A 22,040-nucleotide genomic window follows, 5' to 3' on the forward strand; every position below is an offset into this window, starting at 1 on the left:
GTAATGCATGGTGCAACCGCAAAGTGCATTGCAAGGAAAAAAGGATGCTACGACGAAGTTTTGATTTTGGCCTAAATCGCCGTGGTTACGACTTATTACGAGGGGACAACTGGCTGCAAAGTTGGTGGTTGTAGTACTGATCTTCCATCGATCGCATTGGCCGGCGTAGGCAAAGGCGCGTAAGTTTCACTCCCTAATGATTCGTTCGAACCTTGAAAACCAGGAAGTTTATTATAACTAAGTAAGTATAGCTAGGGTTACTGTTACCGCCTTACCTAACTCCATGTCGCGGTCTATAGGGGCCACAGACACGCATGGCCGGCCTCCGCCCTCTCATTCTCTCAACTACTTCGCTTTCCGGCCCTATAAAGTTCCCGACGCTCCAAACATTAACCAACAGCAGTAGAGCTCCTTCTTCTGTCCGTAGCTCGTACGTGCCATCTCCATCTCACCTACAATCTAGCTTACACGAACAAGCAGTGTCAAAGTCACAGCAACAATGACCGTCGTCGACGCCGCCGCCGCCGTCGCGCAGGAGCTGCCCGGGCACGGGCAGACCGTGTGCGTCACCGGCGCCGCCGGGTACATCGCGTCGTGGCTCGTCAAGCTGCTCCTGGAGAGGGGCTACACCGTCAAGGGCACAGTGAGGAACCCAGGCACGCGCACGATCGACCTCTTCGTTTCGGACTGCGACATTGCTGCGTGTGGCTTATCTTCGGGGCTAACTAACGTTCACGATGCTGCAGATGACCCGAAGAATGCACACCTGAAGGCGCTGGACGGCGCCGCCGAGAGGCTGGTCCTCTGCAAGGCCGACCTCCTCGACTACGACGCCATCTGCGCCGCCGTCGAGGGCTGCCACGGCGTGTTCCACACCGCCTCCCCCGTCACCGACGACCCTGTACGCCACGCCTCCCGTCCTGTCCTTGTTCGTTGCGTGCTGATGTATGTTCAGTTGAAGTTGCTCACGCCTGCGGTGAACTCGATCGTACGTCTGAACAGGAGCAGATGGTGGAGCCGGCGGTGAGGGGCACGGAATACGTGATCGACGCGGCGGCGGACGCCGGCACCGTGCGCCGGGTTGTGTTCACGTCGTCCATCGGCGCCGTCACCATGGACCCCAACCGCGGGCCCGACGTGGTCGTCGACGAGTCCTGCTGGAGCGATCTTGAGTTCTGCAAGAAAACCAAGGTCAGCAACCCGGTCGGACTCTGTTCAGTTCCCTTCGGCTCTTGTTCCGCTTTACAAGTCTTTTTTTTTATATAATCTTCAGAAGTCTTCATTAGTTGGAGCCATCCAGAATAGGCAGAAAATCCCCTAAAAAAAAGAACAGGCAGAAAATTAAGGGCTTAATATATCAGATTTGAACTGTTTTCTCGCAAAAGAAAAGAAAAAGGGTATTAAAAACGCCATGGCCTAAATGTGTCGATGAGAAACTGCTTCTTCTTTTTTTGTACTGCTTCTTCGGATTAAGCAACCCGCTTCTGGCATGCTAAATTATGTCGAAATTGGCCACATGCATAGATAGTACAGTAGACTACCCAGTTTGGCGCACGCGCGTGCAGCCGGCAGCTTTGCTTACGGAAGCTCAAACATTCGGCAACATCCTTCATCGTGTCGCATACTCACGTGCAATTTATTCCTCGAAACGTACGGAAAAGGAAAGCGGGGCGTCGTTTTCACCACCAACTCCAGAATATAACTTCCGGGTAAGATGATTAACCAACAGATCAGGTGAAGACGTATCAAGCAGAGACCACAGGGTTCCAAGTCAATTTGTTCATGGTCGATGCATGTCATTATCGATGAGCATGATAAGCATTTCCTCCGGTAATAATAGTGTAGCACAAGCCTCTCTGATTGTGAAGTTGATCAGAAGCCTTTGTGCAAGTGGGACATAGACGTCGACTCCTAGAATCAGAGAGAAAGCATTCACCATGGCTGATGGCCCCACGAGACGCGCGCTGTCGCGTAACTATTGCATAACGATGACGCCAGCGCCGAACCCGACTGAGACGATCTTGTGTTGTTTGTGCACCAGAACTGGTACTGCTACGGCAAGGCGGTGGCGGAGCAGGCGGCGTGGGAGAAGGCGAGGGCGCGCGGCGTGGACCTGGTGGTGGTGAACCCGGTGCTGGTGGTCGGGCCGCTGCTGCAGCCGACGGTGAACGCCAGCGCCGCGCACATCCTCAAGTACCTCGACGGCTCCGCCAGGAAGTACGCCAACGCGGTGCAGGCGTACGTGGACGTGCGCGACGTCGCCGGCGCGCACCTCCGGGTCTTCGAGGCGCCCCAGGCCTCCGGCCGCTACCTCTGCGCCGAGCGCGTCCTGCACCGCCAGGACGTCGTCCACATCCTCGCCAAGCTCTTCCCCGAGTACCCCGTCCCAACAAGGTCAGTGCCCGCATGCAACATCCCAACATGGTTTTTCAGTAAAACGGTTTGAGATGTTGCAGAGGATTTACTAACTCTACTTTACGATTTACTAACATATACTAGTATATTGTACTCCTAAATATAAGTCTATAGACATACTTTAGTGTATATATTCATTCATTTTGTTTCGTATGTAGACGTCTTAAAAGACTTATATTTAAAAACGCAGGGGTAGTTAGTACTGGTAGTAAGTTGATGAGTGCTTCTGATTCGGAGATCTTGTTTAGTGCTTGGTTAAGGTGGATCCCGCCATAGGTTGGTAAGTAGGGACAAGAGTGCAGAGCGACTTACTGATCACTGCTAAAGCTCTAGTGGTAGGTGCGGCGGGTGAACGAGAACTCACTGGTGACGCAACGAAAAGCTAGGCTTTCTTACACTTGGTACTACGAAACGACTTGGAATATAAGGTTTTTAAGAGCATCTCCAACAGCAGCGCAAAACAAGCGCCGTGCTTAAAAATATGTTTTTTTAGCGCGCGTGATGCGACGGGATGCTCCAGCGGACGCGTAAAAACTGCGCGCGCGTTAAAATAAGTTGGGCGCGCTGTCCATCGCCTTATCCCGCGCTGGTAATTTGGAGCGCTCACTTCCGCGCGCGGCAGACTCGAGCGCGCGCGCGAACTCTCTCTCTTTCTTCCTCCTTCGCACCGCGCGCGCCGGCGCCAGCGCCCCTGCCACCATGGACGCGCAGACCGGCACCCCGCTCACCCCGATGTACAGCCGCGAGCCCCCCGCCGCCGCCGCCGAAAACCCTAGCGCGGCGAGCGTTGGCGCCGCCACCGCCGGAGCTCCGCGACCGTCGGCCTCGCGCGCGGCCGGTGCAGAAATGGAAGAAGCGTGAAGATTTGGGTGATTTGCATTTGATGAATGTTTCAAACTTATTTTGTGTCCAAATGCTATATATTTGTGCGCTGCTAGAGCGGCGCGCGCGCTGTATTTTTGTGCGCTGCTGGAGCGGCGCGCGCGCGGCATTTTAACGCGGCTGCTGGAGTTAGCGCTGCGCGACGCGTCAAACCAGGCGATGGACGCACGGCAAAAATGTTTTTTGGGCGCGGCGCGAAGCGCGGCTGTTGGAGATGCTCTAAAACCGCGAAGTGTAAGACTGAAGCATAGTGGATGCAATGAACACTTGTCCTGACGTGTAAAATGGACCTCCCCTTGCTGGCAGTGGCAGGCAAAATAATATGCATGCCTAATAGGCCTTTCAGGTTGATCGATACGTAAGCAAGTAGTAGTAGAAAAGATCTGAGCTGATCCGTAATAGTGTTTACACTTTGACAGCAATCAAGAAGTAGACCTCTCCAGACAGTTTCAAACCCACTCTGAATGTCTGTCTTTGGTGTGTGGTGAGCCTGAAAAGTGGCAGTTGAAATTAGTAGAAAATGTGGCATCAAGATATCTTAGGCATATTGGTCTGCTCAATGATTGGCGATAGCTTATTCGATCCCTCTATTCTCTTGGAGTGACCAAATTCATTACACTTCATGGCCTATGAATTGACGAGTGGAGCAATCACGGGAAAGCTTCATGGTCAGGAAGCAGTGAAGTGCCAAGTGATCATATTAAAATTGTGCACTTTGTCTAAATAACATATCCCGGCTTAAAATATGAAGACAGATGATGTCACCTGATCTTTCTGCTCCTGAATTTAAAATAGGAACCGAATCACGTAGCTTGAGCTTTCTGCCCCTGGTGACCTGATGCTGATGCCCTATTTAAAACTAACTAATGTGCTGTGTGATCATACGCAGTAAGCTCAGTAGCATGTTAGTGTAAACATATGGGTCATTATTAGCTATACGTAAATAAATCAAAACACTATTCTGGATGTAAAGCATGCCATCCAAAAACACTTTTCCTACCTTTGATGTAGTGACCAGTAACTTTCTTTTCTTTTCTTTTCGTGTAGATGTAGTGAGCAGTGACTTTTTTTCGCTTCTTTTTGTGTGGATTTAGTGAGTAGTGACTGTTCTTAAATGGAACAGATGGTGGAGAATGACCAGTTCGTCTGTAACTAACATGTAGTGCCACCGAAGGTGGCAATGCTTGTCATTTTGCTCCGGCGCAATGATAGGTTGTAAAATGAATGGAACCTGCTGCGTTTCATAGGGAGCACCATGTTTTACTGAATGAGGAACCCTAAACAAAAACTGAACTTACCGGTGTATCCGGCATCTTTGGTGACATGTGTCATGGTTGTGCTCAGGTGCTCTGACGAGGTGAACCCACGGAAGCAGCCTTACAAGATGTCCAACCAGAAGCTGCAGGATCTTGGCCTCAAGTTCACTCCTGTGAACGACTCTCTGTACGAGACGGTGAAGAGCCTCCAGGAGAAGGGGCACCTCCCGGTGCCGAGGAAAGATATCCTCGCACCACAGCTGGACGGTGCAACAGCGTGATGGTGCTGAAGAAACAGCACAGTTCACGTTTTTTCTGTAACATGATCTGTTATGTTTGTGTATACGTCCTATCTAATATCGTGTTATGTTATTTAAGTGGACTATAAGCAAACATAGTAATGTATCGTCTTCGATGGTCAACGCTTAAAAGTGAGTTTCTGAAAATTATTGCTTGGGTTTTGTTGCAAATATTCCTTCTTTACTGATGCAATGTAATTGCTTGTTTGTGCCTGAACATTCTGGCACAAATATATATGGCCACATAGCAACGGTGTATCTTTTCAGTATATCAAATGTCAGTACTCACAAATACATGGAATTCGGATAACAAGGCAGCCTGCAGAACCTTCTCCACATAGAAATACACGGTGAAAAGAATGCAAGTGTTCAAGAAATAGCCTTCTGCCAGTACAATAATGGTAAGGCACGATGAGGGCAACCTGTACAATGGGGAATGGTAATCACATGCCAAGAAAGGGATACCGGAGAACATGAGCCAAAGCAATATTAACTGCTAAGCCTAACAAAACAAAAGTAACAAAATTATCTTTCTAGAAGATATGCAGAAAGCTATCTTAAGTAAGGACTAAGGACAGAAGAGTGGTTATGGCAAAGGTGTCTTGGTGTAACTTCCAAGTTTCAGTTGAGCTATAATACTTGTTACATTATTTTTCTTATGGTAGCATGTTTCTTGACAGCATTTCAAGTAGATATCACCTCTGTTTTGAATTATAAGACGTTTTGGATATTCCAATATGGACTAATACGGACTGAAATGAGCGAACAAACACATTTAAACGTGTGTGTACATACTTCTGATTCAGAAAAAAGTTAGAAACATCTTATAATTCAGAACGGAGGGAGTAACTCATAAGGATCTATTTAGTTAAGGTTTTGCACTTTGCAGATGATCAAGCTAAACAAAATAGGCAAAATGAATCTAATATGGGTTTTTTATGCTATTCGCGTGACCTTATGTATGCTTCTCAGGCTTGTTTGCTTGTAATGATTCTAGATTGCCGTAATCATTGAGCGATTTTCTATATTAAATATTTCCTACGGATAATGGAAAAACGTATTCCATAGGATCATCAAAGGGAAAGCTAAATATTCTAAAATTGAGCTGTCAACTTTACTTGATTCAAAATGGGAGGCAACTTTGTGGTTGTCACACTCACCACTAGCCACTTGAAATTGTCATAAAACAAGAGCTTATTACTCCGCATATTCACATGTGATTCTACTCGTCTCTCATTAGGGACAAAGTGTAATATTTAGACACATATAGCACTTCAAAAGAAAAATGTAGTGTAAAGAATGGCTTGTGATTAAGTTAGAATTCTTTTAGCATAAAAGACTCTTGCTGTTATTCTGTTAGCTCTCCTTGTAACCAAGTCTCGGCCACTTTTATATATTTTTATGGTCCTGAAGCGAATAAGAGCAAGAATCTTGCAATAAATTAGGTCAAACGTGATACAACAAAGACACATCAAAATCACACAAAAAAATTACACAATATAAATCTGAATCAAGCTTTGGATGACCTCACATCATACCTTTTCGTTACCTATTTTTTTCTTCGTCGTGAATGAACATAAGAAGAAACATATTGACCTTATGTACTGATCTTGTACCCTAATAGAATTTTGGGTAAACTTCACAAATTCATTGATGACATGTAGCCCATATAAGTCGCGAGACATAAGTTAGCATAACACATTGCCCCTAGTTGGAAAATTATGTGCAAAGATTTTGAGATGGATGTGATGTCCATGTGATGCGAGAAAGTTTACTTTTTTATTTTGAGATGAAGATGATGTATTTTCTTTTTTCTTTAGGTTGGAGAAACACGTGCAATGACAGGCCCCAACCACTAGTAAAAAAGTGGGAGCAACATTATTTGGTTTCAAGAGTCCAAAAAGGAGAATATTGATTTGGCTTTTATCAATAAATTATGCCCCCCCTCAGTTTGATTCTTTTGCCTTTTCCCCCTCTGTGGGGAGGTCAGGAGGAATTCTCACAGTTTGGTGTTCTAATCTATTTAAAGGAGAAATACTACTTCAGAACAGCTAGGTAGTTTCAATTTCTGTTCAATCAACCAAATGGGGAAGTTGTTGGAGACTAACAAATATTTATTCTCCCTGCCAAGATGATAAACACCAAGATTTCATGACTTGGTGGGATGGCAGACACATACCTGATGATGTTGACTCGTTAATTGTGGGTGATTTTAATCTCATCACAAGCCTAGCTGACAGAAACAAACCAAGATGGAATATTTCTGAAATCATGCAATTCAATGCAGTTATAAGCAATCTGGGTTTGGTTGATGTTACATTAAAAGGGAGGAAATACACTTGGAGTAATATGCAAGATGACCCCCTCCTTGAGAGACTTGACTGGTTTTTTACCTCTGCATCTTGGACTCTCTCGTTTTCTAATACCCTAGCTTTTTCTTTAGCCAGGAGCACCTCTGATCATGTACCATGTGTAATCAAAATTGAAACCACAATGCCCCGAAGCAATGTCCTCATATTTGAAAACTCGTGGCTTCAGCAAGACAACTTTTTGCCCTTAGTGGAATCCGTCTAGAAGCAAAGTATACACTATGCTCATGCAGCTAAGAGAATCAATGCCAAAATGAAAATTTGAAGGAAGAATCTAAGGAAATGGGACAAAACTCTCTCTGACATTAAGGATAACATTTCTGATGCTAATGCTCTTATTGAAATGTTAGATGCTATTGAAAAATTCATGGCACTCACTTCTTTGGGAACTGATCTCACAAGGAATATGAAATTTACACTTGATGCATGGTTACATCAACAAAAAGCTTATTAGCAACAAAGAGGGAAGATAAATTGGGTTACTCTAGGTAGTGAGAACTCCAAATTCTTTCATACTACAGCTACCATCCAACATAGTAACAATGCTATTTAATCTCTTACTGATCATGATGGTCTTAAGGTCAAAAGCCATGAGGCTAAAGCTTCTCTCCTACATGAAGCTTTCAAAGAAAGATTAGGAACTACACAACCTTATGATATCCTTGCATACTTACTTAATCTTTTACCTGTCCATCATGATCTTTCCTTTTAGAAGAAGCATTTACTATAGAGGAAATTGATGCAGTTATCAAGGATATGCCCTCCAACAAATCATCAGGTCCTGATGGTTTCAATATTGATTTCATCAAGAAATGTTGGCCAATCATCAAACAGGAATTCTATGACCTGTGTCACCAATTTCATAAGGGGGAGCTATGCCTCCAAAGCATCAATAATTCCTACATCACACTCATCCCTAAGAAGCCTCATGCACCTTGAGTTAATGGTTTTAGACCAATATCCTTACTTAGTTGCACAATGAAGCTAATAACCCAGCTCCTTGCCAACAGATTACAGTCAATCATCCTCGAGCTAGTACATGCGAACCAATATGGATTTCTCAAATCTAGGTCCATACAAGATTGCATAGCATGGGCATATGAATATTTATTCCAATGTCACAAAATCAAAAACCCTACTGTGGTTCTCAAGATGGGCTTTGAAAAGGCTTTCGATAAGATGGAACATGGTATGATCACGGACATCATGAAAAAAAGGTGTTTGATAAAGGGTGGTGCTCATGGATTCAAAAAATTATGAGTACTGGCACATCTGTTGTGCTTCTAAATGGAATCCTGGACATAACTTCAAATGCACGAGAGGAGTAAGACAGGGAGATCAACTATCCCCACTTCTCTTTGTACTGGCATCTGACTTCTTGCAAACTATTCTAAATGATGCAATGTAGAAAGGCTTGATCCAATCTCCACTGTAGTTTGGATCATGTCCTGATTTCCCTATTTTACAATATGCTCACGATACTTTGATCATCGTGATAGCATGTGCTCAACAACTCACGCAACTGCAACACTTGATACATATCTTCTCACAAGCTTTTGGTCTCAAGGTCAATTTTCACAAATCCAGTATTCTTCCCATCAATGTGCGTGAAGGCACAATGCAACAGCTCTCAACCTTGTTAGATTGAACTATTGGAACTCTTCCTTTTACTTACGTGGGCACACATGTCAGCTTCACCAAGCCCAGAATGGAATTCTTCCTCTATGTCATATAAAGGATTCAAAAAAGGTTACGTGTCCGCTCCCAGTTTTTTAAGCTATGATGGGAGACTCCTAGTGGTCAATGTTGTCTTCTCCTCACTACCCACCTTTACATGGAGCTATTTACTGTTATACAAGGGGATAATTGAGTAGATTGATAAATATAGAAGACAAATTTTGTGGAGAGGGAAAGATTTAGAAAATATAAAAAAAAACCCATCTAGCAGCTTGGGACTTGATCTGTCGACCAAAGGATAAAGGAGGACTTGGAATTCTAAACTTGTCAACCCCAAAAATATGCCCATTGCTGAAGATGGTACATAAATTTATAAACCATTACAACATACCTTAGATGAATCTTGTGTGAGAAGCTTATCAGCAAGGTTTCCATACATACCAATTACAACCATGTTCCTTTTGGTGGAGGGATTGCATGAAAATCTTCTCAGACTATAAGCAACATTTGTCGATCACCATGAACAATGGCAACAATAGACTTTTGGATGGACACTTGGAATTCAACTACAAAGATTGCAACATGGCCACACTTGCACTCTTTTCCTCGGAAGAATAATATTATAGTTTCAGACATACATCAGAGAGAAGATCTTTTAGACCTATTCCATTTACCTATTTTATAGGAAGCCTATAGGCAATTCCAATACATGGCAAAGCTCATTCAAAACCTTGATCTTGAGGTTGTACTAGACCAATGATAATTACGAGAAGGATCGCCAAACTACAAGGTTTCGAAGGTATATCAGTTTTTTATGCCCACAACTGAAACCCTCCCTCTTGTTAAATGAATGTGGAAAACTTGTTGCCAGCTCAAACAAAAGATCCAGTTTTGGCTCTTGGTGAATGACAGATTAAACACTTGAGGCCTTCTTCTTCGCAGACAATTTTTTATACACGGCTATACTTGTGTTTTGTGTATGTGGAATCACTAGAAGTGGTGTCTAGAGGGAGAGGGTGGGGAGAATAGACTACTTGACAAAATTAAAACTTAACCTTTTCCCAATTTTAATGGTTGGTAGACTTTAGCAATTACAGGAAGTCAAGCACACCCTACACATGCAAGTCTACAAGTATAGCAAAGGAAAGTAAAGACATGCACATGACAGTAAGGAGTAGAGTTAGGAAGATCAAACGCAAAGATGACAAGGTGATTTTTGGCGTAGTTCCAATAGGTGGTGCTATCATACGTCCACGTTGATGGAGACTTCAACCCACGGAGGGTAACGGCCGCGAGAATCCATGAAGCACTCAACCCACGAAGGGTCCATGGAGAATCAACCTTGTATATTCCACCATGGCTTACGTCCATGAAGGACTAGCCTCACTCGTGGCAGACTTCATGAAGTAGGCCATCTCCTTTCCCTTACAAACTTCTTGGTTAAACTCCACACGAATTCGGAGGCTCCCAAGCGACACCTAACCAATTTAGGAGACACCACTCTCCAAAAGGTCATAGATGTGGTAGTGTGATGAACCCATTGCTCTTGTGCTTCAAAAGATAGTCTCCTCAACACTCAGTCACTCGCTCGCATATTTGATTTGGGTAGAAGAGATTGATTGGGTGGAAAGCAACTTGGTGAGGCTGGAAATCAAGATTCATATGGTAGGAATGGATATATTGATCTCAACACATGAGTAGGTGGCTCTTTGTTAGAAAAATGGATGGGCAAGTGTTGATTTGTTCTGAGTGCTTCCTCTACGAATGAGAGGCAGGTGGAGGGGTATATATAGGCATCTCCAAAAATCCAACTGTTACAACATTATTACCCAACTCGGTGAAACCAAAGTAAAAAAACTCGTTGCACCGACTAGTGCAAAATGTGACAACTTTAGGCTTTTTGGTGAGACCGATATATAAATCTTGGAGTGTTCGATTTTGGATGGCCTAGGAAGTTATCACACTCGGTGGCGACGATTTGCAAAACTCAAAAATTCTAATTTTAGCAAATGGCTAACCAGAGAGTTGGTCACAGTTTTTTGGTCAGACCAAAACAAACTTGATGGTACTGAGATGTTAGGGTTTGGCATAGGTTCTGTCTAGGTTAAAACTTGGTAGGGTCGATTTGGATATATTGGTGGAACCAAATTTGACTTTGGGGTTTGAAAAGTATATTTGTGGGAGAAATTCATGAGTATTTTTGGCGGCTATCTCTAAGCACTTGAGCAACCAAATCATCATAGATACCTCATCCCCTTTTAATAGCATTGGCCTTCCTATGAACTCAAATGTGATTTCTCACAAAATGTAAAATGCAGTGTCTTGAAGCTTGAATCTTGGCCAATCCTATTCCTATTCCTTTCCTTCCTTGGGGCCTCTCCTCACAGTCATTAGCTAATCCTCTCTGTGGACTATATCCGAAATAAAATAGTTAAAAATATTAGTCCAAGAGAAAATGTATGTTGTCATGAATTATCAAAACCACTGATACATCTCCAACGTATCTATAATTTTTTATGGTTCCATGCTATCATCTTGTCAACTTTGGATGTTTTGTATGCATTTTATATCTTTTTTGGGACTAACCTATTAACTCAGTGCCAAGTGCCAGTTTCTGTTTTTTCCGTGTTTTTGACCTTTTTCAGAGGAGAATATTAAACGGAGTCCAAACGGAATAAAATCTTCGGAATGATGTTTTCCGTAACAGAAGATACGCGGGGAACTTGAGAACCAATGCAAAGGATCCCGGGGGAGGCCACAAGCCCCCTAGCTGCGCCCTAGGGGGCGCGCCTACCATGCTTATGCCCCCCCTGGTGGCTCCTTTAACCTACTTCTTCCGCCTATAAATTCCCTAAAAATCCAAAACTGCCAGAGAGAGCCACGAAAATACTTTTCCGCCGCCGCAAGCTTCTGTCTCCGCAAGATCCCATCTGGGGTACGTTCTGGTGCCTTGCCGGAGGGGGGATTCGGACACGGAGGGCTTCTTCATCAACACCATTGCCTCTCTGATGATGCGTGAGTAGTTCACCACAGACCTTCGGGTCCATAGCTAGTAGCTAGATGGCTTCTTCTCTCTCTTGGATCTTCAACACAAAGTTCTCCTTGATCTTCATGGAGATCTATCCGATGTAATCTTCTTTTGCGGTGTGTTTGTCGAGATCCGATGAATTGTGGATTTATGATCAGATTATCTATGATTATTATTTGAGTTTCCTCTAATCTCTTATATGCATGATTTCGTATCCTTGTAATTCTCTTCAAGTTGTGGATTTCGTTTGGCCAACTTGATTTATAATTCTTGCAATGGGAGAAGTGCTTGGTTTTGGGTTCATACCTTGCGCTGTCCTCACCTAGTGACAGAAGGGGTAGCGAGGCACGCATCGTGTTGTTGTCATCAAGGGTAAAAAGATGGGGTTTATATCTATTGCATGAATTTATACCTCTACATCATGCCATCTTGCTTAAGGCGTTACTCCGTTTGTTATGAACTTAATACACTAGATGCATGCTGGATAGCAGTCGATGTGTGGAGTAATAGTAGTAGATGCAGAAAGTATCGGTCTACTTGTTTTGTACGTGCTGCCTATATGTATGATCATTGCCTTAGATATCATCATGACTTTGCATGATTCTATGAATTGCTCAACAGTAATTCGTTCACCCACCGTAATACCTGCTTTCATGAGAGAAGCCTCTAGTGAACACTATGGCCCCCGGGTCTACTTCACATCATATTTTGAGCTCTACACTTTTACTTTGTTTCACTTTCCACCTTCAGATCTCACCTTGCAATTAATCGTGAAGGGATTGACAGCCCCTTTATAGTGTTGGGTGCAAGTTTGTTTGTTTTTGCGCAGGTACATTGGTGACTTGCCTTGATACTCCTACTGGATTGATACCTTGGTTCTCAAACTCGGGGAAATATTTACTGCTACTGTGCTGCATCACCCTTTCCTCTTCAAGGGAAAAACCAACGCAAGTTCAAGAGGTAGCAACCACCAAGGTAGCATATGTGCTTTCAATCTCCCCCTTTTTGGTAATTGATGACAACATACAATCAAAGCTTCAAATAAAGATAGACAGTAAAATATGACAGCTTTCACAGAATACATGACTGATACAAGCTCCCCCTAAATGTGTGCAATCCCCTTTAAAGGATAGTTGCTTTGGAATGCATGGATACACGCATTGCAGAAAGAGACATGGTGAGTCATGTGTGCCTTGGCTATATGCATCAAACATATGTGAATGAAAGGTTTCCATGTTGAAGACTCACTCTTGCAAACAATATGTGCAAGAGACAATGCATCATCCTGAACAAGGATATGATGCATATACTTACCTTGGATTTCTTAAGCATATAAATAGTAGGAACACACTTGAGAAACAATTGTTAGATAACACAAGAGTATTTTATTGTAAAAATGCAAAGAGCTTCAATTGTACCAAGACATGGAAGACAACACATATTGAAAATAGGATTAGATGATAGATATCCATAGCGAGCTCAGAACTTTCAATCCATGCTACCGGCTCGAGATTTGCTGTGTAGTTTGGCACCTTGCGAGGTCCTTTAAAGTCCTTAGGCATAGGCGCGCTACAAAGAGCCAAAGATATGCAAAGAATGACAATCATCCTGGCGCCATTTCTAGCTCCATGTGTTGCATACTGGGGCTCCGCCAAATGCGGTTGAGCCGCCCGCTTTGCTACTGCTTCTGCACCAACCAGTTCTTGGGCATTATTTAATCTTGGTCGGGTTGGGGAAACCCGGGGCTGCTGTCTCGGCCCATTACTGGACACAGCTGGCGACTCCTCATGACGGCTGATATAAGGTGTGGAGTGCATATGATCTCGACTGTATGAGAATTGCGCTTGTTGGGCCACTGCTGTCTTCAGCATCTCGATGGCGTTTCTAGCCTCAACCTCAATCGGGGTCTTTTTGTGAATAGGGAGTGCCTCCAAGTTATGGGTTGCAGCTAGCATATTGTCAACGGGGTTGGAAAAATGACCCTTTGGTGTGTGAAAATGTTGTGGTGATGCATGGGCCGGAGGGGGCTGAGCCGGCGGTAGTTGCGTCGTCTCTACTTGTCCATGCGGCGGATTTTGTCCAACGCGTGGAGTATGTGGACTCGCAATCAAATGAGTCTGCATTAGGTTTCGCGGCAATCGGGACATATGCCTCATGTGATAAACTACCTCATGACCATTATATCGAAGACCGAGCCGCCAGGCGTCCATCCTCAAACAATCCGACTCATCTTGGATTCGAGCCTGCAACTTTGTCATCCTCGTGTTCTCGGCGTAAATTTCTCGCTGGACCTTGACCATCTCCGCGCGAAGTTTTTCTAGTTCCACGTTGCGATCCTCCTAGTGTTCCACATTGATAGGGCCCTCAAAAATTTTGGCCATCTCAGCCACCAGATCACTCATGGCCTGAGTCGATGATTTGCCCGACTCGCTGGTGCCGTTAGTGGCTCCTTATGCCGATGGACCCGGAGTCGGTGTAGCTCCCGCAGTGTAGACCTTGACTTGATGAGACAGTTCATCTGACTCCCTGGTGGCTCCTTCTTCTGGAAGGTCTCCAGGTCCATCACTAAGAGACAAGATGGATCCGGTGTCTCCTATGGATGACTCGCCATCATGGTTGTCGAGGATAGCCTGGTTGCCCACTGGCTCATCCGGAAAGATGAGCCCTTGTGTGAATCCAAAGAAAACGTGTCGATGACCAACGTGGCATCGATCATTTGGGGTGCACCAAGACAGCTTGACGATGTTGGTGTCGATGTCCGACTTGAGCGCTCGCGCATAGATCCAGACGAAGGGGACCTGTTAGCTAGACTTGGCTAATTCGGCCTCAAAGTTATGACTGGGATTGTTGGTGTAGCGATCGCTACAGTGATTCTTGATCATCATAGCAACCGCATACCTCGTGAACCCTGGGCGGGTTCCCTCCGAGGACTCAATTCCACCTTGCAATAGCCCCATAGTGGGCGTCAACTGTTGTGGTTTTGTCACAACAGATGTCCTCATGAACGGACTTAGTGGTGAGGCCGTCGTCACGGTGTGGCGACTCGAAGAGGTTAATCGGGAGCGGGAGGCTGATTTACACAGGTTCGGCCCCTCCGACGGAGGTAAAAGCCTACGTCCTGCTTTGTGTCTATATTCATGGGGATCTCGATTACAAGGATAAGTAATTGCTAACCTAGCTCTCGAGAGTTTCTTACTTGATCTTTCTAGCTCGAGGGCTCTCCTTTATATATAGGTAAAGGCCTCGAGTTTACAACAGAGTTCAGGTCAAATAAAAACCCGTGACTTACCGTAATTCTATTTTATCTTTCTTCCCAAGTTAGGGAAACTTCCGGCGTCCCTTGCCTTGTGGGCCTTGAGTCGCCGTCTTCCAATGTTGGGTCGTCAGGCGGCTTACTTGATAAGTCCTTTGGTCCATCTTCTTATCTTCTCTATGATTTGACCCGGCCCAGTATGACAGGTTATAGCGCGAGGTTATATCCCCGACAACTAATGAGTTGAACTGTTCTTTACAATGAACGACTACTTAATCTATTAATGAAATCTATGTTTAGTGAATTTCAGTTGCAAAATTACACCGTACTATTGGTTTTGTTCCTCCAAATTTTGACAAATGACAGTGTTACAATGTTGACAAATGCCAATGTTACTAGATCAAAAATGTCAATATTTCCAATTTGACAAATGGCAATTTACACAATATGACAAATGCAAATTTTATTGAATTGTTTGTACTAAGCACAAGGGTCAATATAGAGAAGCGTTTACGACGACGCCTTGCATCAATCCTTCGAGCCGAATTTTCATTTGGCTTAGTGACGAAGGAGACATGGCCCTCGATATACATACGGGTATTCAATCTGAAACGTTTGCGATGAGGGTCAAAGGACATGCCTCCCCATTGAACATGCAAAGGATTGCCCGCATGACTCCCGTCCACTCAAACAGTTGTCCGCATGATACCTCCTAGCCAATGAAGAGTGTGATGCATGGCAACATGTAAATGGTCAGTAGAACATTCACGATATAAAAATAGTATACATGTTTGTGATGGTAACGTGATTCTTTTTGTTCCAAAATGCCTTTCTTGGCTATTAATGTTTGTGGCTTCTCTCAAAGTGGACACAAAAAGTACCACAACATATTTGTGCTATTTCACGACGCCCTGTCCAATTTCATGAATTTTGTATGAGTTTTGGATTTACTATAATTTAAACCAATATTCTCAATGTTTGTCCTAGGAGAAACCAATCAAAAAACGTGTCTCAAATTGGAAAACAAAATCACATAATGCCTTTATGTGCCATGTCATGACACCATGCCAAGTTTCATGAATTTCTGACTAGGTCTAGATTTATAGGAATTAAAAAAACAAGTTTTTCAATATTTGCGGCCGAGCCAAGACGCCGAGATGTTTGAAATTCATTCTCATTTCCTGCTGGGACCTAACCATGCATCCAATGACACATACATGATTTTTCAACCCATTTTGATGCACTAGACCCTGTGATTGCAGTTCAAATTTGAATTATGAACATTACATGCATAGAAAACTCATTTAATCTACTAAAAAGCCACGTGAATCCTTTATAATTCCATATTTTTGCACTACACTCATATAGGTCTATGTTGTTTCTAGAAAAAAAATCAAGGAGAGAAGAGGTAGCGGATGTCGTTTTGCCCACATATATGACATGCATGTTCCCTATCGAAACCACGAAGGTTCTTGTGACAAGCTCTGGTTTGTAAGAGGCTTGTACCAAACCATGTCAAAGTTGGACAATTTTTTTACCACAGCATATATGTGCCTTGCATGACACCATGACAAGTTTCATGAATTTCTGACGAGTTTTGAATTTATGAGAATTTAAAAACCAAGTTGTTCGATGTTTGTGGCCAAGCCAAGATGCTGAAATGCTTGAAATTCATTCTTGCATGGGACCAAATTGGATTTTTTTACCACATCACACATGAGCCATCTCATGACACCATGCCATATTTCATGAATTTTTGACGAGAATTGGATTGACTGGAATTTGAAAAAAAATATTCCCAATGTCTATGGCCAAGCCAAAGCACTGTAAGGTTTGAATTTCATTCTCATTTCTTGCATGGGACCAAAATATGCAGCACTGAGACGTATATGATTTTTACACCCATTCAGGTGCACTCTAGCATGTGCTTGCAGTTCATGTTTGAACTATGCACATTAAATGTATAAAAAGTCAATTAATGTTGAAAAAGGCCTATCGAACCCTAAATAGTTCCATCTTTTAACAGATACTCATATATTTGCATGTTGAGTGGACATAAATGTTATTGCAACCCAAACACCTTCCTTTGCCGATATAACCTCATTTTTTGTTTTAAAATCATATAAAATCAAGTGAATCACACACAGTTCATGATCATGAATCGTGTGTGATGCAGTACAAAATATCCTGGTCCAATCCTCATATATTTCTTATGTTAGAAGCTTAGTCGGTTACAATCCATCCTCAATGCGTCATCCATAGTCACACTTGCTCCCTAAGCCCATTTCACTATTCAAACATTGTCGGTGAAAGATGGGGACGTGGATCCACATTGTGAATGCAACTTAGGTGACCCACTTGGCCAGAGAGCGGCCACATCAACCATGAACACGCTCACAAGATCCAGGAGCACGGACGCCATCTTCGATAGGGCGGCTGCAGCAGCCGAAAGGGCAGCTGCTACAGCTGAGATGGTGGCAGCAACATCCGTGGCTGGGATATCAAATGGCGATAATGACACAGCAGCTGTGTAACAGTCCGAGACCGATATTTCATACACCTTCCATTTGTTTCAAGTTTTGCCATGTGATTCATTTATTTTTCGCACTCATCATTGCATCATACGCATTGCATCGACAGTTTATCACCGACAGGTTTCCTTGAGGTCATCCAATAGAGTTTCTTTCTTCTCGGATTTAACCACAATATCGTCAACATAAGCATGAACGTTGCACTCAATCTGGCTGTGTAAACAGTTCTGAACACAGCGTTGATACGTGCCCCCCCCACGCTCTTAAGCCCAAAGGGCATCAAGACATAGAAAAAGGCTCTGAAGGGGGTGATGAAAGTCGTCTTCTCTTGATTCTCAACATCCATCTTTATGTGATGATAACTAGAGTAAGCATCCAAGAAGCATAGGCGCTCACAACCGGCTATAGAATCAATGATCTGGTCAATGCGAGGAAGAGCAAATGGGTCCTTGGGACAAGATTTGTTGAGATCTATGTAATCAACATACATACGCCAAGTGCCATTTTTCTTCAAAACAAGTACTGGATTTGCCAGCCACTCTGGGTGAAATACTTCAACGATGAACCCGACGGCTAGGAGCCGGGCTACTTCTTCATCAATGGCCTTCCGTCTATCCTCGTTAAAACAACAGAGGAATTGTCGAACATGTTTCATTTTAGTATCAACATTAAGGTGGTGCTCAACGAGTTCTCTCGGTACTCCAAGCATGTCAGAAGGTTTCCATGCAAAGATGTCCCGATTCTCACGGATGAAATTGATGAGCGCATTTTCCTATTTGGGATCCATGCCTATCCCAATAGTGAACTGCTGGGAAGAATCACCGGGAGTAAAATCAACCTACTTAGTATCTTTTGTCGGCTTGAATTTCAGGGCAGGTTCAGACTCTGTGGTGGGCTTCTTGAGGGAAGTCATATCGGCCGGGTGAACATTGGTTGTGTAAAACTTCAACTCTTCTGCTCCACAAGGTGACTTGGCATAAGTTGTGTCTCCTTCTTCACACTCTTGAGCAATTTTGTAATTCCCATCAACGGTGATTGTTCCGCATGGCCCAAGCATCTTGAGCTTGAGATATACATAGCAGGTCCGCACCATAAAACGTGCATAAGCCGGCCATCCGAAGAGTGCATGATAAGGGCTCTTAATTTTGACAACCTCAAAAGGCAGGGACTCACACCGATAGTTAAATTCTATGTCAAAAGCAACATCGGGCATGATCCGTCCAATTGTATATGCTGACCTGCCATGCACGAGTCCGTCAAAAACCGTAATTGAAGACTGTAGCTTACTCTTAGAAAGGATCATCCGTCAGAACATGTTTGTAATATAAGATGATGATACTTCTACCCCCATCCATGAGTACCTTTTTGAGTGTATAACCCCCAACTTGAGGTGCTACTACCAGGGAAAGGCCACTTCGATTGTCAACCTGGGGAGGATGATCCTCTTTGCTCCAAGTGATTGGCTACTCAGACCAGTTTAGGTACGTTAGGACAGCCGGTTCCACCACATTGACGACTCTATATTGAAGCCTTCAAGCACGTCTGCAGGTACTCGTGGTAAACACATGATACTGACCCTCGTTCAGCTGCTTTGGATTGCTCTAAAATCTAGCATGGTCGTTCTTCTGGTGGTTGCCCTGCCCGAGCGTTGATGACCACTATTATTGTTGTCATGACCCTCGAAATTGCCACCTGAACATCCTAAACCTTGAAGAAAAAGGTTTGTAATCAGTGTCCCCAAGAGTGAAGACTTGTCTCGAGGTAATCTATATCTTAGAATTTCCAGATCTTCTTTGAGCAATCTGATCCACTATGCATGGGATGGTTGTTCACCATCAAAGTAGATTATATTCCTTTGTTTCCAAATATTCCATGTAGTCAGAATAGTAATCTCTTTGAATAGTGGGGCAATTCCATGATTTTTGTGCTTTCTCAAACCTTGCTTGCGTGTTTAATGTCCCCCCCCCCATTTATATTAACCATCTCCTACCATCTCTTGGCAAAAGTGCAATCATAGAACAAATGTCTATTTGTCTCCAACTCTCCCGTTGTGCACATCATGCATGAGTGAACATCCTGAGCCTTGAAAGCCCTGACCTGCAAAACCACCAGATGAGTGCTCCTGACCCACCGGCACCGGGATGACCCGGATTTCCGTCGTTTCCACCTCCATGGTGACTCTAGAATACTTGGTTGCGGAACTCCTGCATGATATAACAGTTTTCCCACAAGTAAGTGGCTGGCTTATCTGGAAAGCTGTGTTTTAGACAAGGATCCTTGAGTGCTTCCTCATAATTACGGGGTTTGTTCCCATTGTAACCCTTGCTAGAGTTATTATTCCACCCTGATTCTTGAAACCAGTGTTGGCGTTAGCAACAAAATCTGACCCGCGGTCAGGAAGCTTGTGTTTTTCACCATTGCCTTGATTGTTATGATTTCCATGGTGCCCAGAATTGTGTTGCTAATGACCCTTGTTATTGTCATGTTTTTTTTCCTTGCCAGATTTATCATCATCTGAACTGGGTCTATTGTGTTGTCTGACTCAGCGTATCTAGTAAGGACATCCATGAGCTCTCCCATATCTTGAACCTTCCTCTTGAGGCGCTCAAGTTTCTGAAGAAGTGGTTGGAAGTGGCAATTTTTCTCCAAAATAAGAACGGCTTGGGCAGCCGTGATGTTGTCCGAAGAGTGAATGATCTCCACGACATGACGAGTACAATGATGGGCATATTGGTTTGTCCGTTGAATACAATGTTGTAGATCAAAAATCATCATCGAGTGCTTGCATGTACCTTGAATTTTTTTATGAATCGCTACTTGAATTTTGCCCAAGTGTATATTAAATTAGGGGGTAGGTTTTGAAACCATGTGTGAGCTCGCCGTTCTAACATCATGGTTAGGTACTTGGCATAAACCGCATCACTCACATCTAGCATGGTCATAGCTATATCATAACTTTCAATCCAAGCGGTCGGCTCAAGATCAACCATGTAGTTTGGAATCTTGCGAGTGACTTTAAAATCCTTGGGCATACGCTCATTACGTAGAGCTAGCGTGAGGCAAGGTATGACAATCGTCCTATTGCTTAGAACCACCCCTGAGGAGACATGCTGGGTTGTGGAAGGTGGCACCTGACCCGCCGCCGTCGCCGCTTCTGCTTCTCGTAAAGCCCGAGTCACGAAACAATCGCTTGGGCATCAGACGCCATAGGTCGGGTTGGATAATTTCAATACTGTTGTTTGAGACCACTGGTGAATCATGTCGCCTCTTAATACGACTTGCGTAAGGAGTAGAGTGAACCCGGTCTTGACTATAAGAATATTGCACGTGTTGGGTATCGCAGTTTTTAACATATCAATGGCATTCGTGGCTTCAACTTCGATCTAGGTGTTTCATATGATCGGGAGTTCCTCGATATTACAAGTCACCTCTAGCATGCTATCCACTGGATTTGTAAAGTGGCACGCCGGTGTATGGAAACATCAAGGCGGTGATTGAACCGCTGGCGGGTGATCTGTCTGGCGTTGCTGAGTTGGCTCATGAGGCTGATTCTCCCCAGGTTTTCTAGTCCTTGCGGTGTGTTGTGGAGTGTCAAAAAGGCGTGTCGGCTCAAGATTAGGGCGTATGCGGCTCTCATGCCTCCTGCGATGAACTGCCTCTAAGGCGTCTCGACAAAGACCCAACTGCCAGGCTTTTTACTTCAATCGTTCGACCTTGCTATAAATATGAGCCTGTAGATCAGCCATGCAAGCAATCTCGACATCAATCACCTCCTGAATCTTGGTCATATGCGCATGAAGTTTAGTCATCTCCATATTACGCTCCTCGTGATTTTCTAGGGTGACTGGTGACTACAGGAGTTTGCTCATCTCTGTCATCAAGTCGTCCATAGCATGAGCCGGTATCTTGCTCGACCCGGCGGCATCTGAAGCTGCGGTCGAGCCGCCAAGGCCGTTGGTTCCTCCCGCTGATATGGAATTGTGAGCCGTCATGGTCCCTACCATGTAAACGGCGGCTCGAGGAACTCTAGGTCGTCACGGCAGCCCCCAAGCCTGCTATCGAAAAGCGGGCAGACCAGCTCGATGTCTCCAACCAACGACTCGCCATTAGGGCTAACGAGTGTATCCCCGTTGGTCACGGAATTATCATCAAGCTCAACCCCATGAGTAAATCCAACGAAGACGTGCTTCCGACCGGCTTGAACACGGTCGGGTTGCTTGCGCCGAGACGGCTCAATGATGTCGGTGCAGATGTCTGGGGCGGGTCCTGACACGCGGATCTTGCTGATGAACACGTGGATCTTCCCGAAGGGGACCCGGTACCCGTACTC

The 22,040-nt window shown here is 44.2% G+C and overlaps 1 protein-coding gene across 1 annotated transcript; it reads left to right on the top strand.

Annotated features, from left to right (window-relative positions):
• Positions 1-377: 377 nt before the first annotated feature.
• Positions 378-4,999, top strand: LOC123398126 (cinnamoyl-CoA reductase 1-like). Its single transcript, XM_045092636.1, has 5 exons — positions 378-656; positions 747-901; positions 1,003-1,191; positions 2,042-2,394; positions 4,642-4,999. Exons 1-5 carry the CDS (start codon positions 500-502, stop codon positions 4,832-4,834), a joined length of 1,047 nt encoding a protein of 348 aa, XP_044948571.1. The 5' UTR covers positions 378-499; the 3' UTR covers positions 4,835-4,999.
• Positions 5,000-22,040: the final 17,041 nt, after the last annotated feature.

Source organism: Hordeum vulgare, chromosome 5H (assembly GCF_904849725.1).
Source record: "Hordeum vulgare subsp. vulgare chromosome 5H, MorexV3_pseudomolecules_assembly, whole genome shotgun sequence".
NCBI lineage: Eukaryota > Viridiplantae > Streptophyta > Magnoliopsida > Poales > Poaceae > Hordeum > Hordeum vulgare.

Excerpts from the sequence above, each read along its gene's own strand:
- LOC123398126 (XM_045092636.1), top strand. The coding sequence starts at position 500 with ATGACCGTCGTCGACGCCGCCGCCGCCGTCGCGCAGGAGCTGCCCGGG. Across the intron at positions 902-1,002 it reads CCCCCGTCACCGACGACCCT|GAGCAGATGGTGGAGCCGGC; the intron begins GTACGCCACGCC and ends ACGTCTGAACAG. Across the intron at positions 2,395-4,641 it reads GAGTACCCCGTCCCAACAAG|GTGCTCTGACGAGGTGAACC; the intron begins GTCAGTGCCCGC and ends GGTTGTGCTCAG.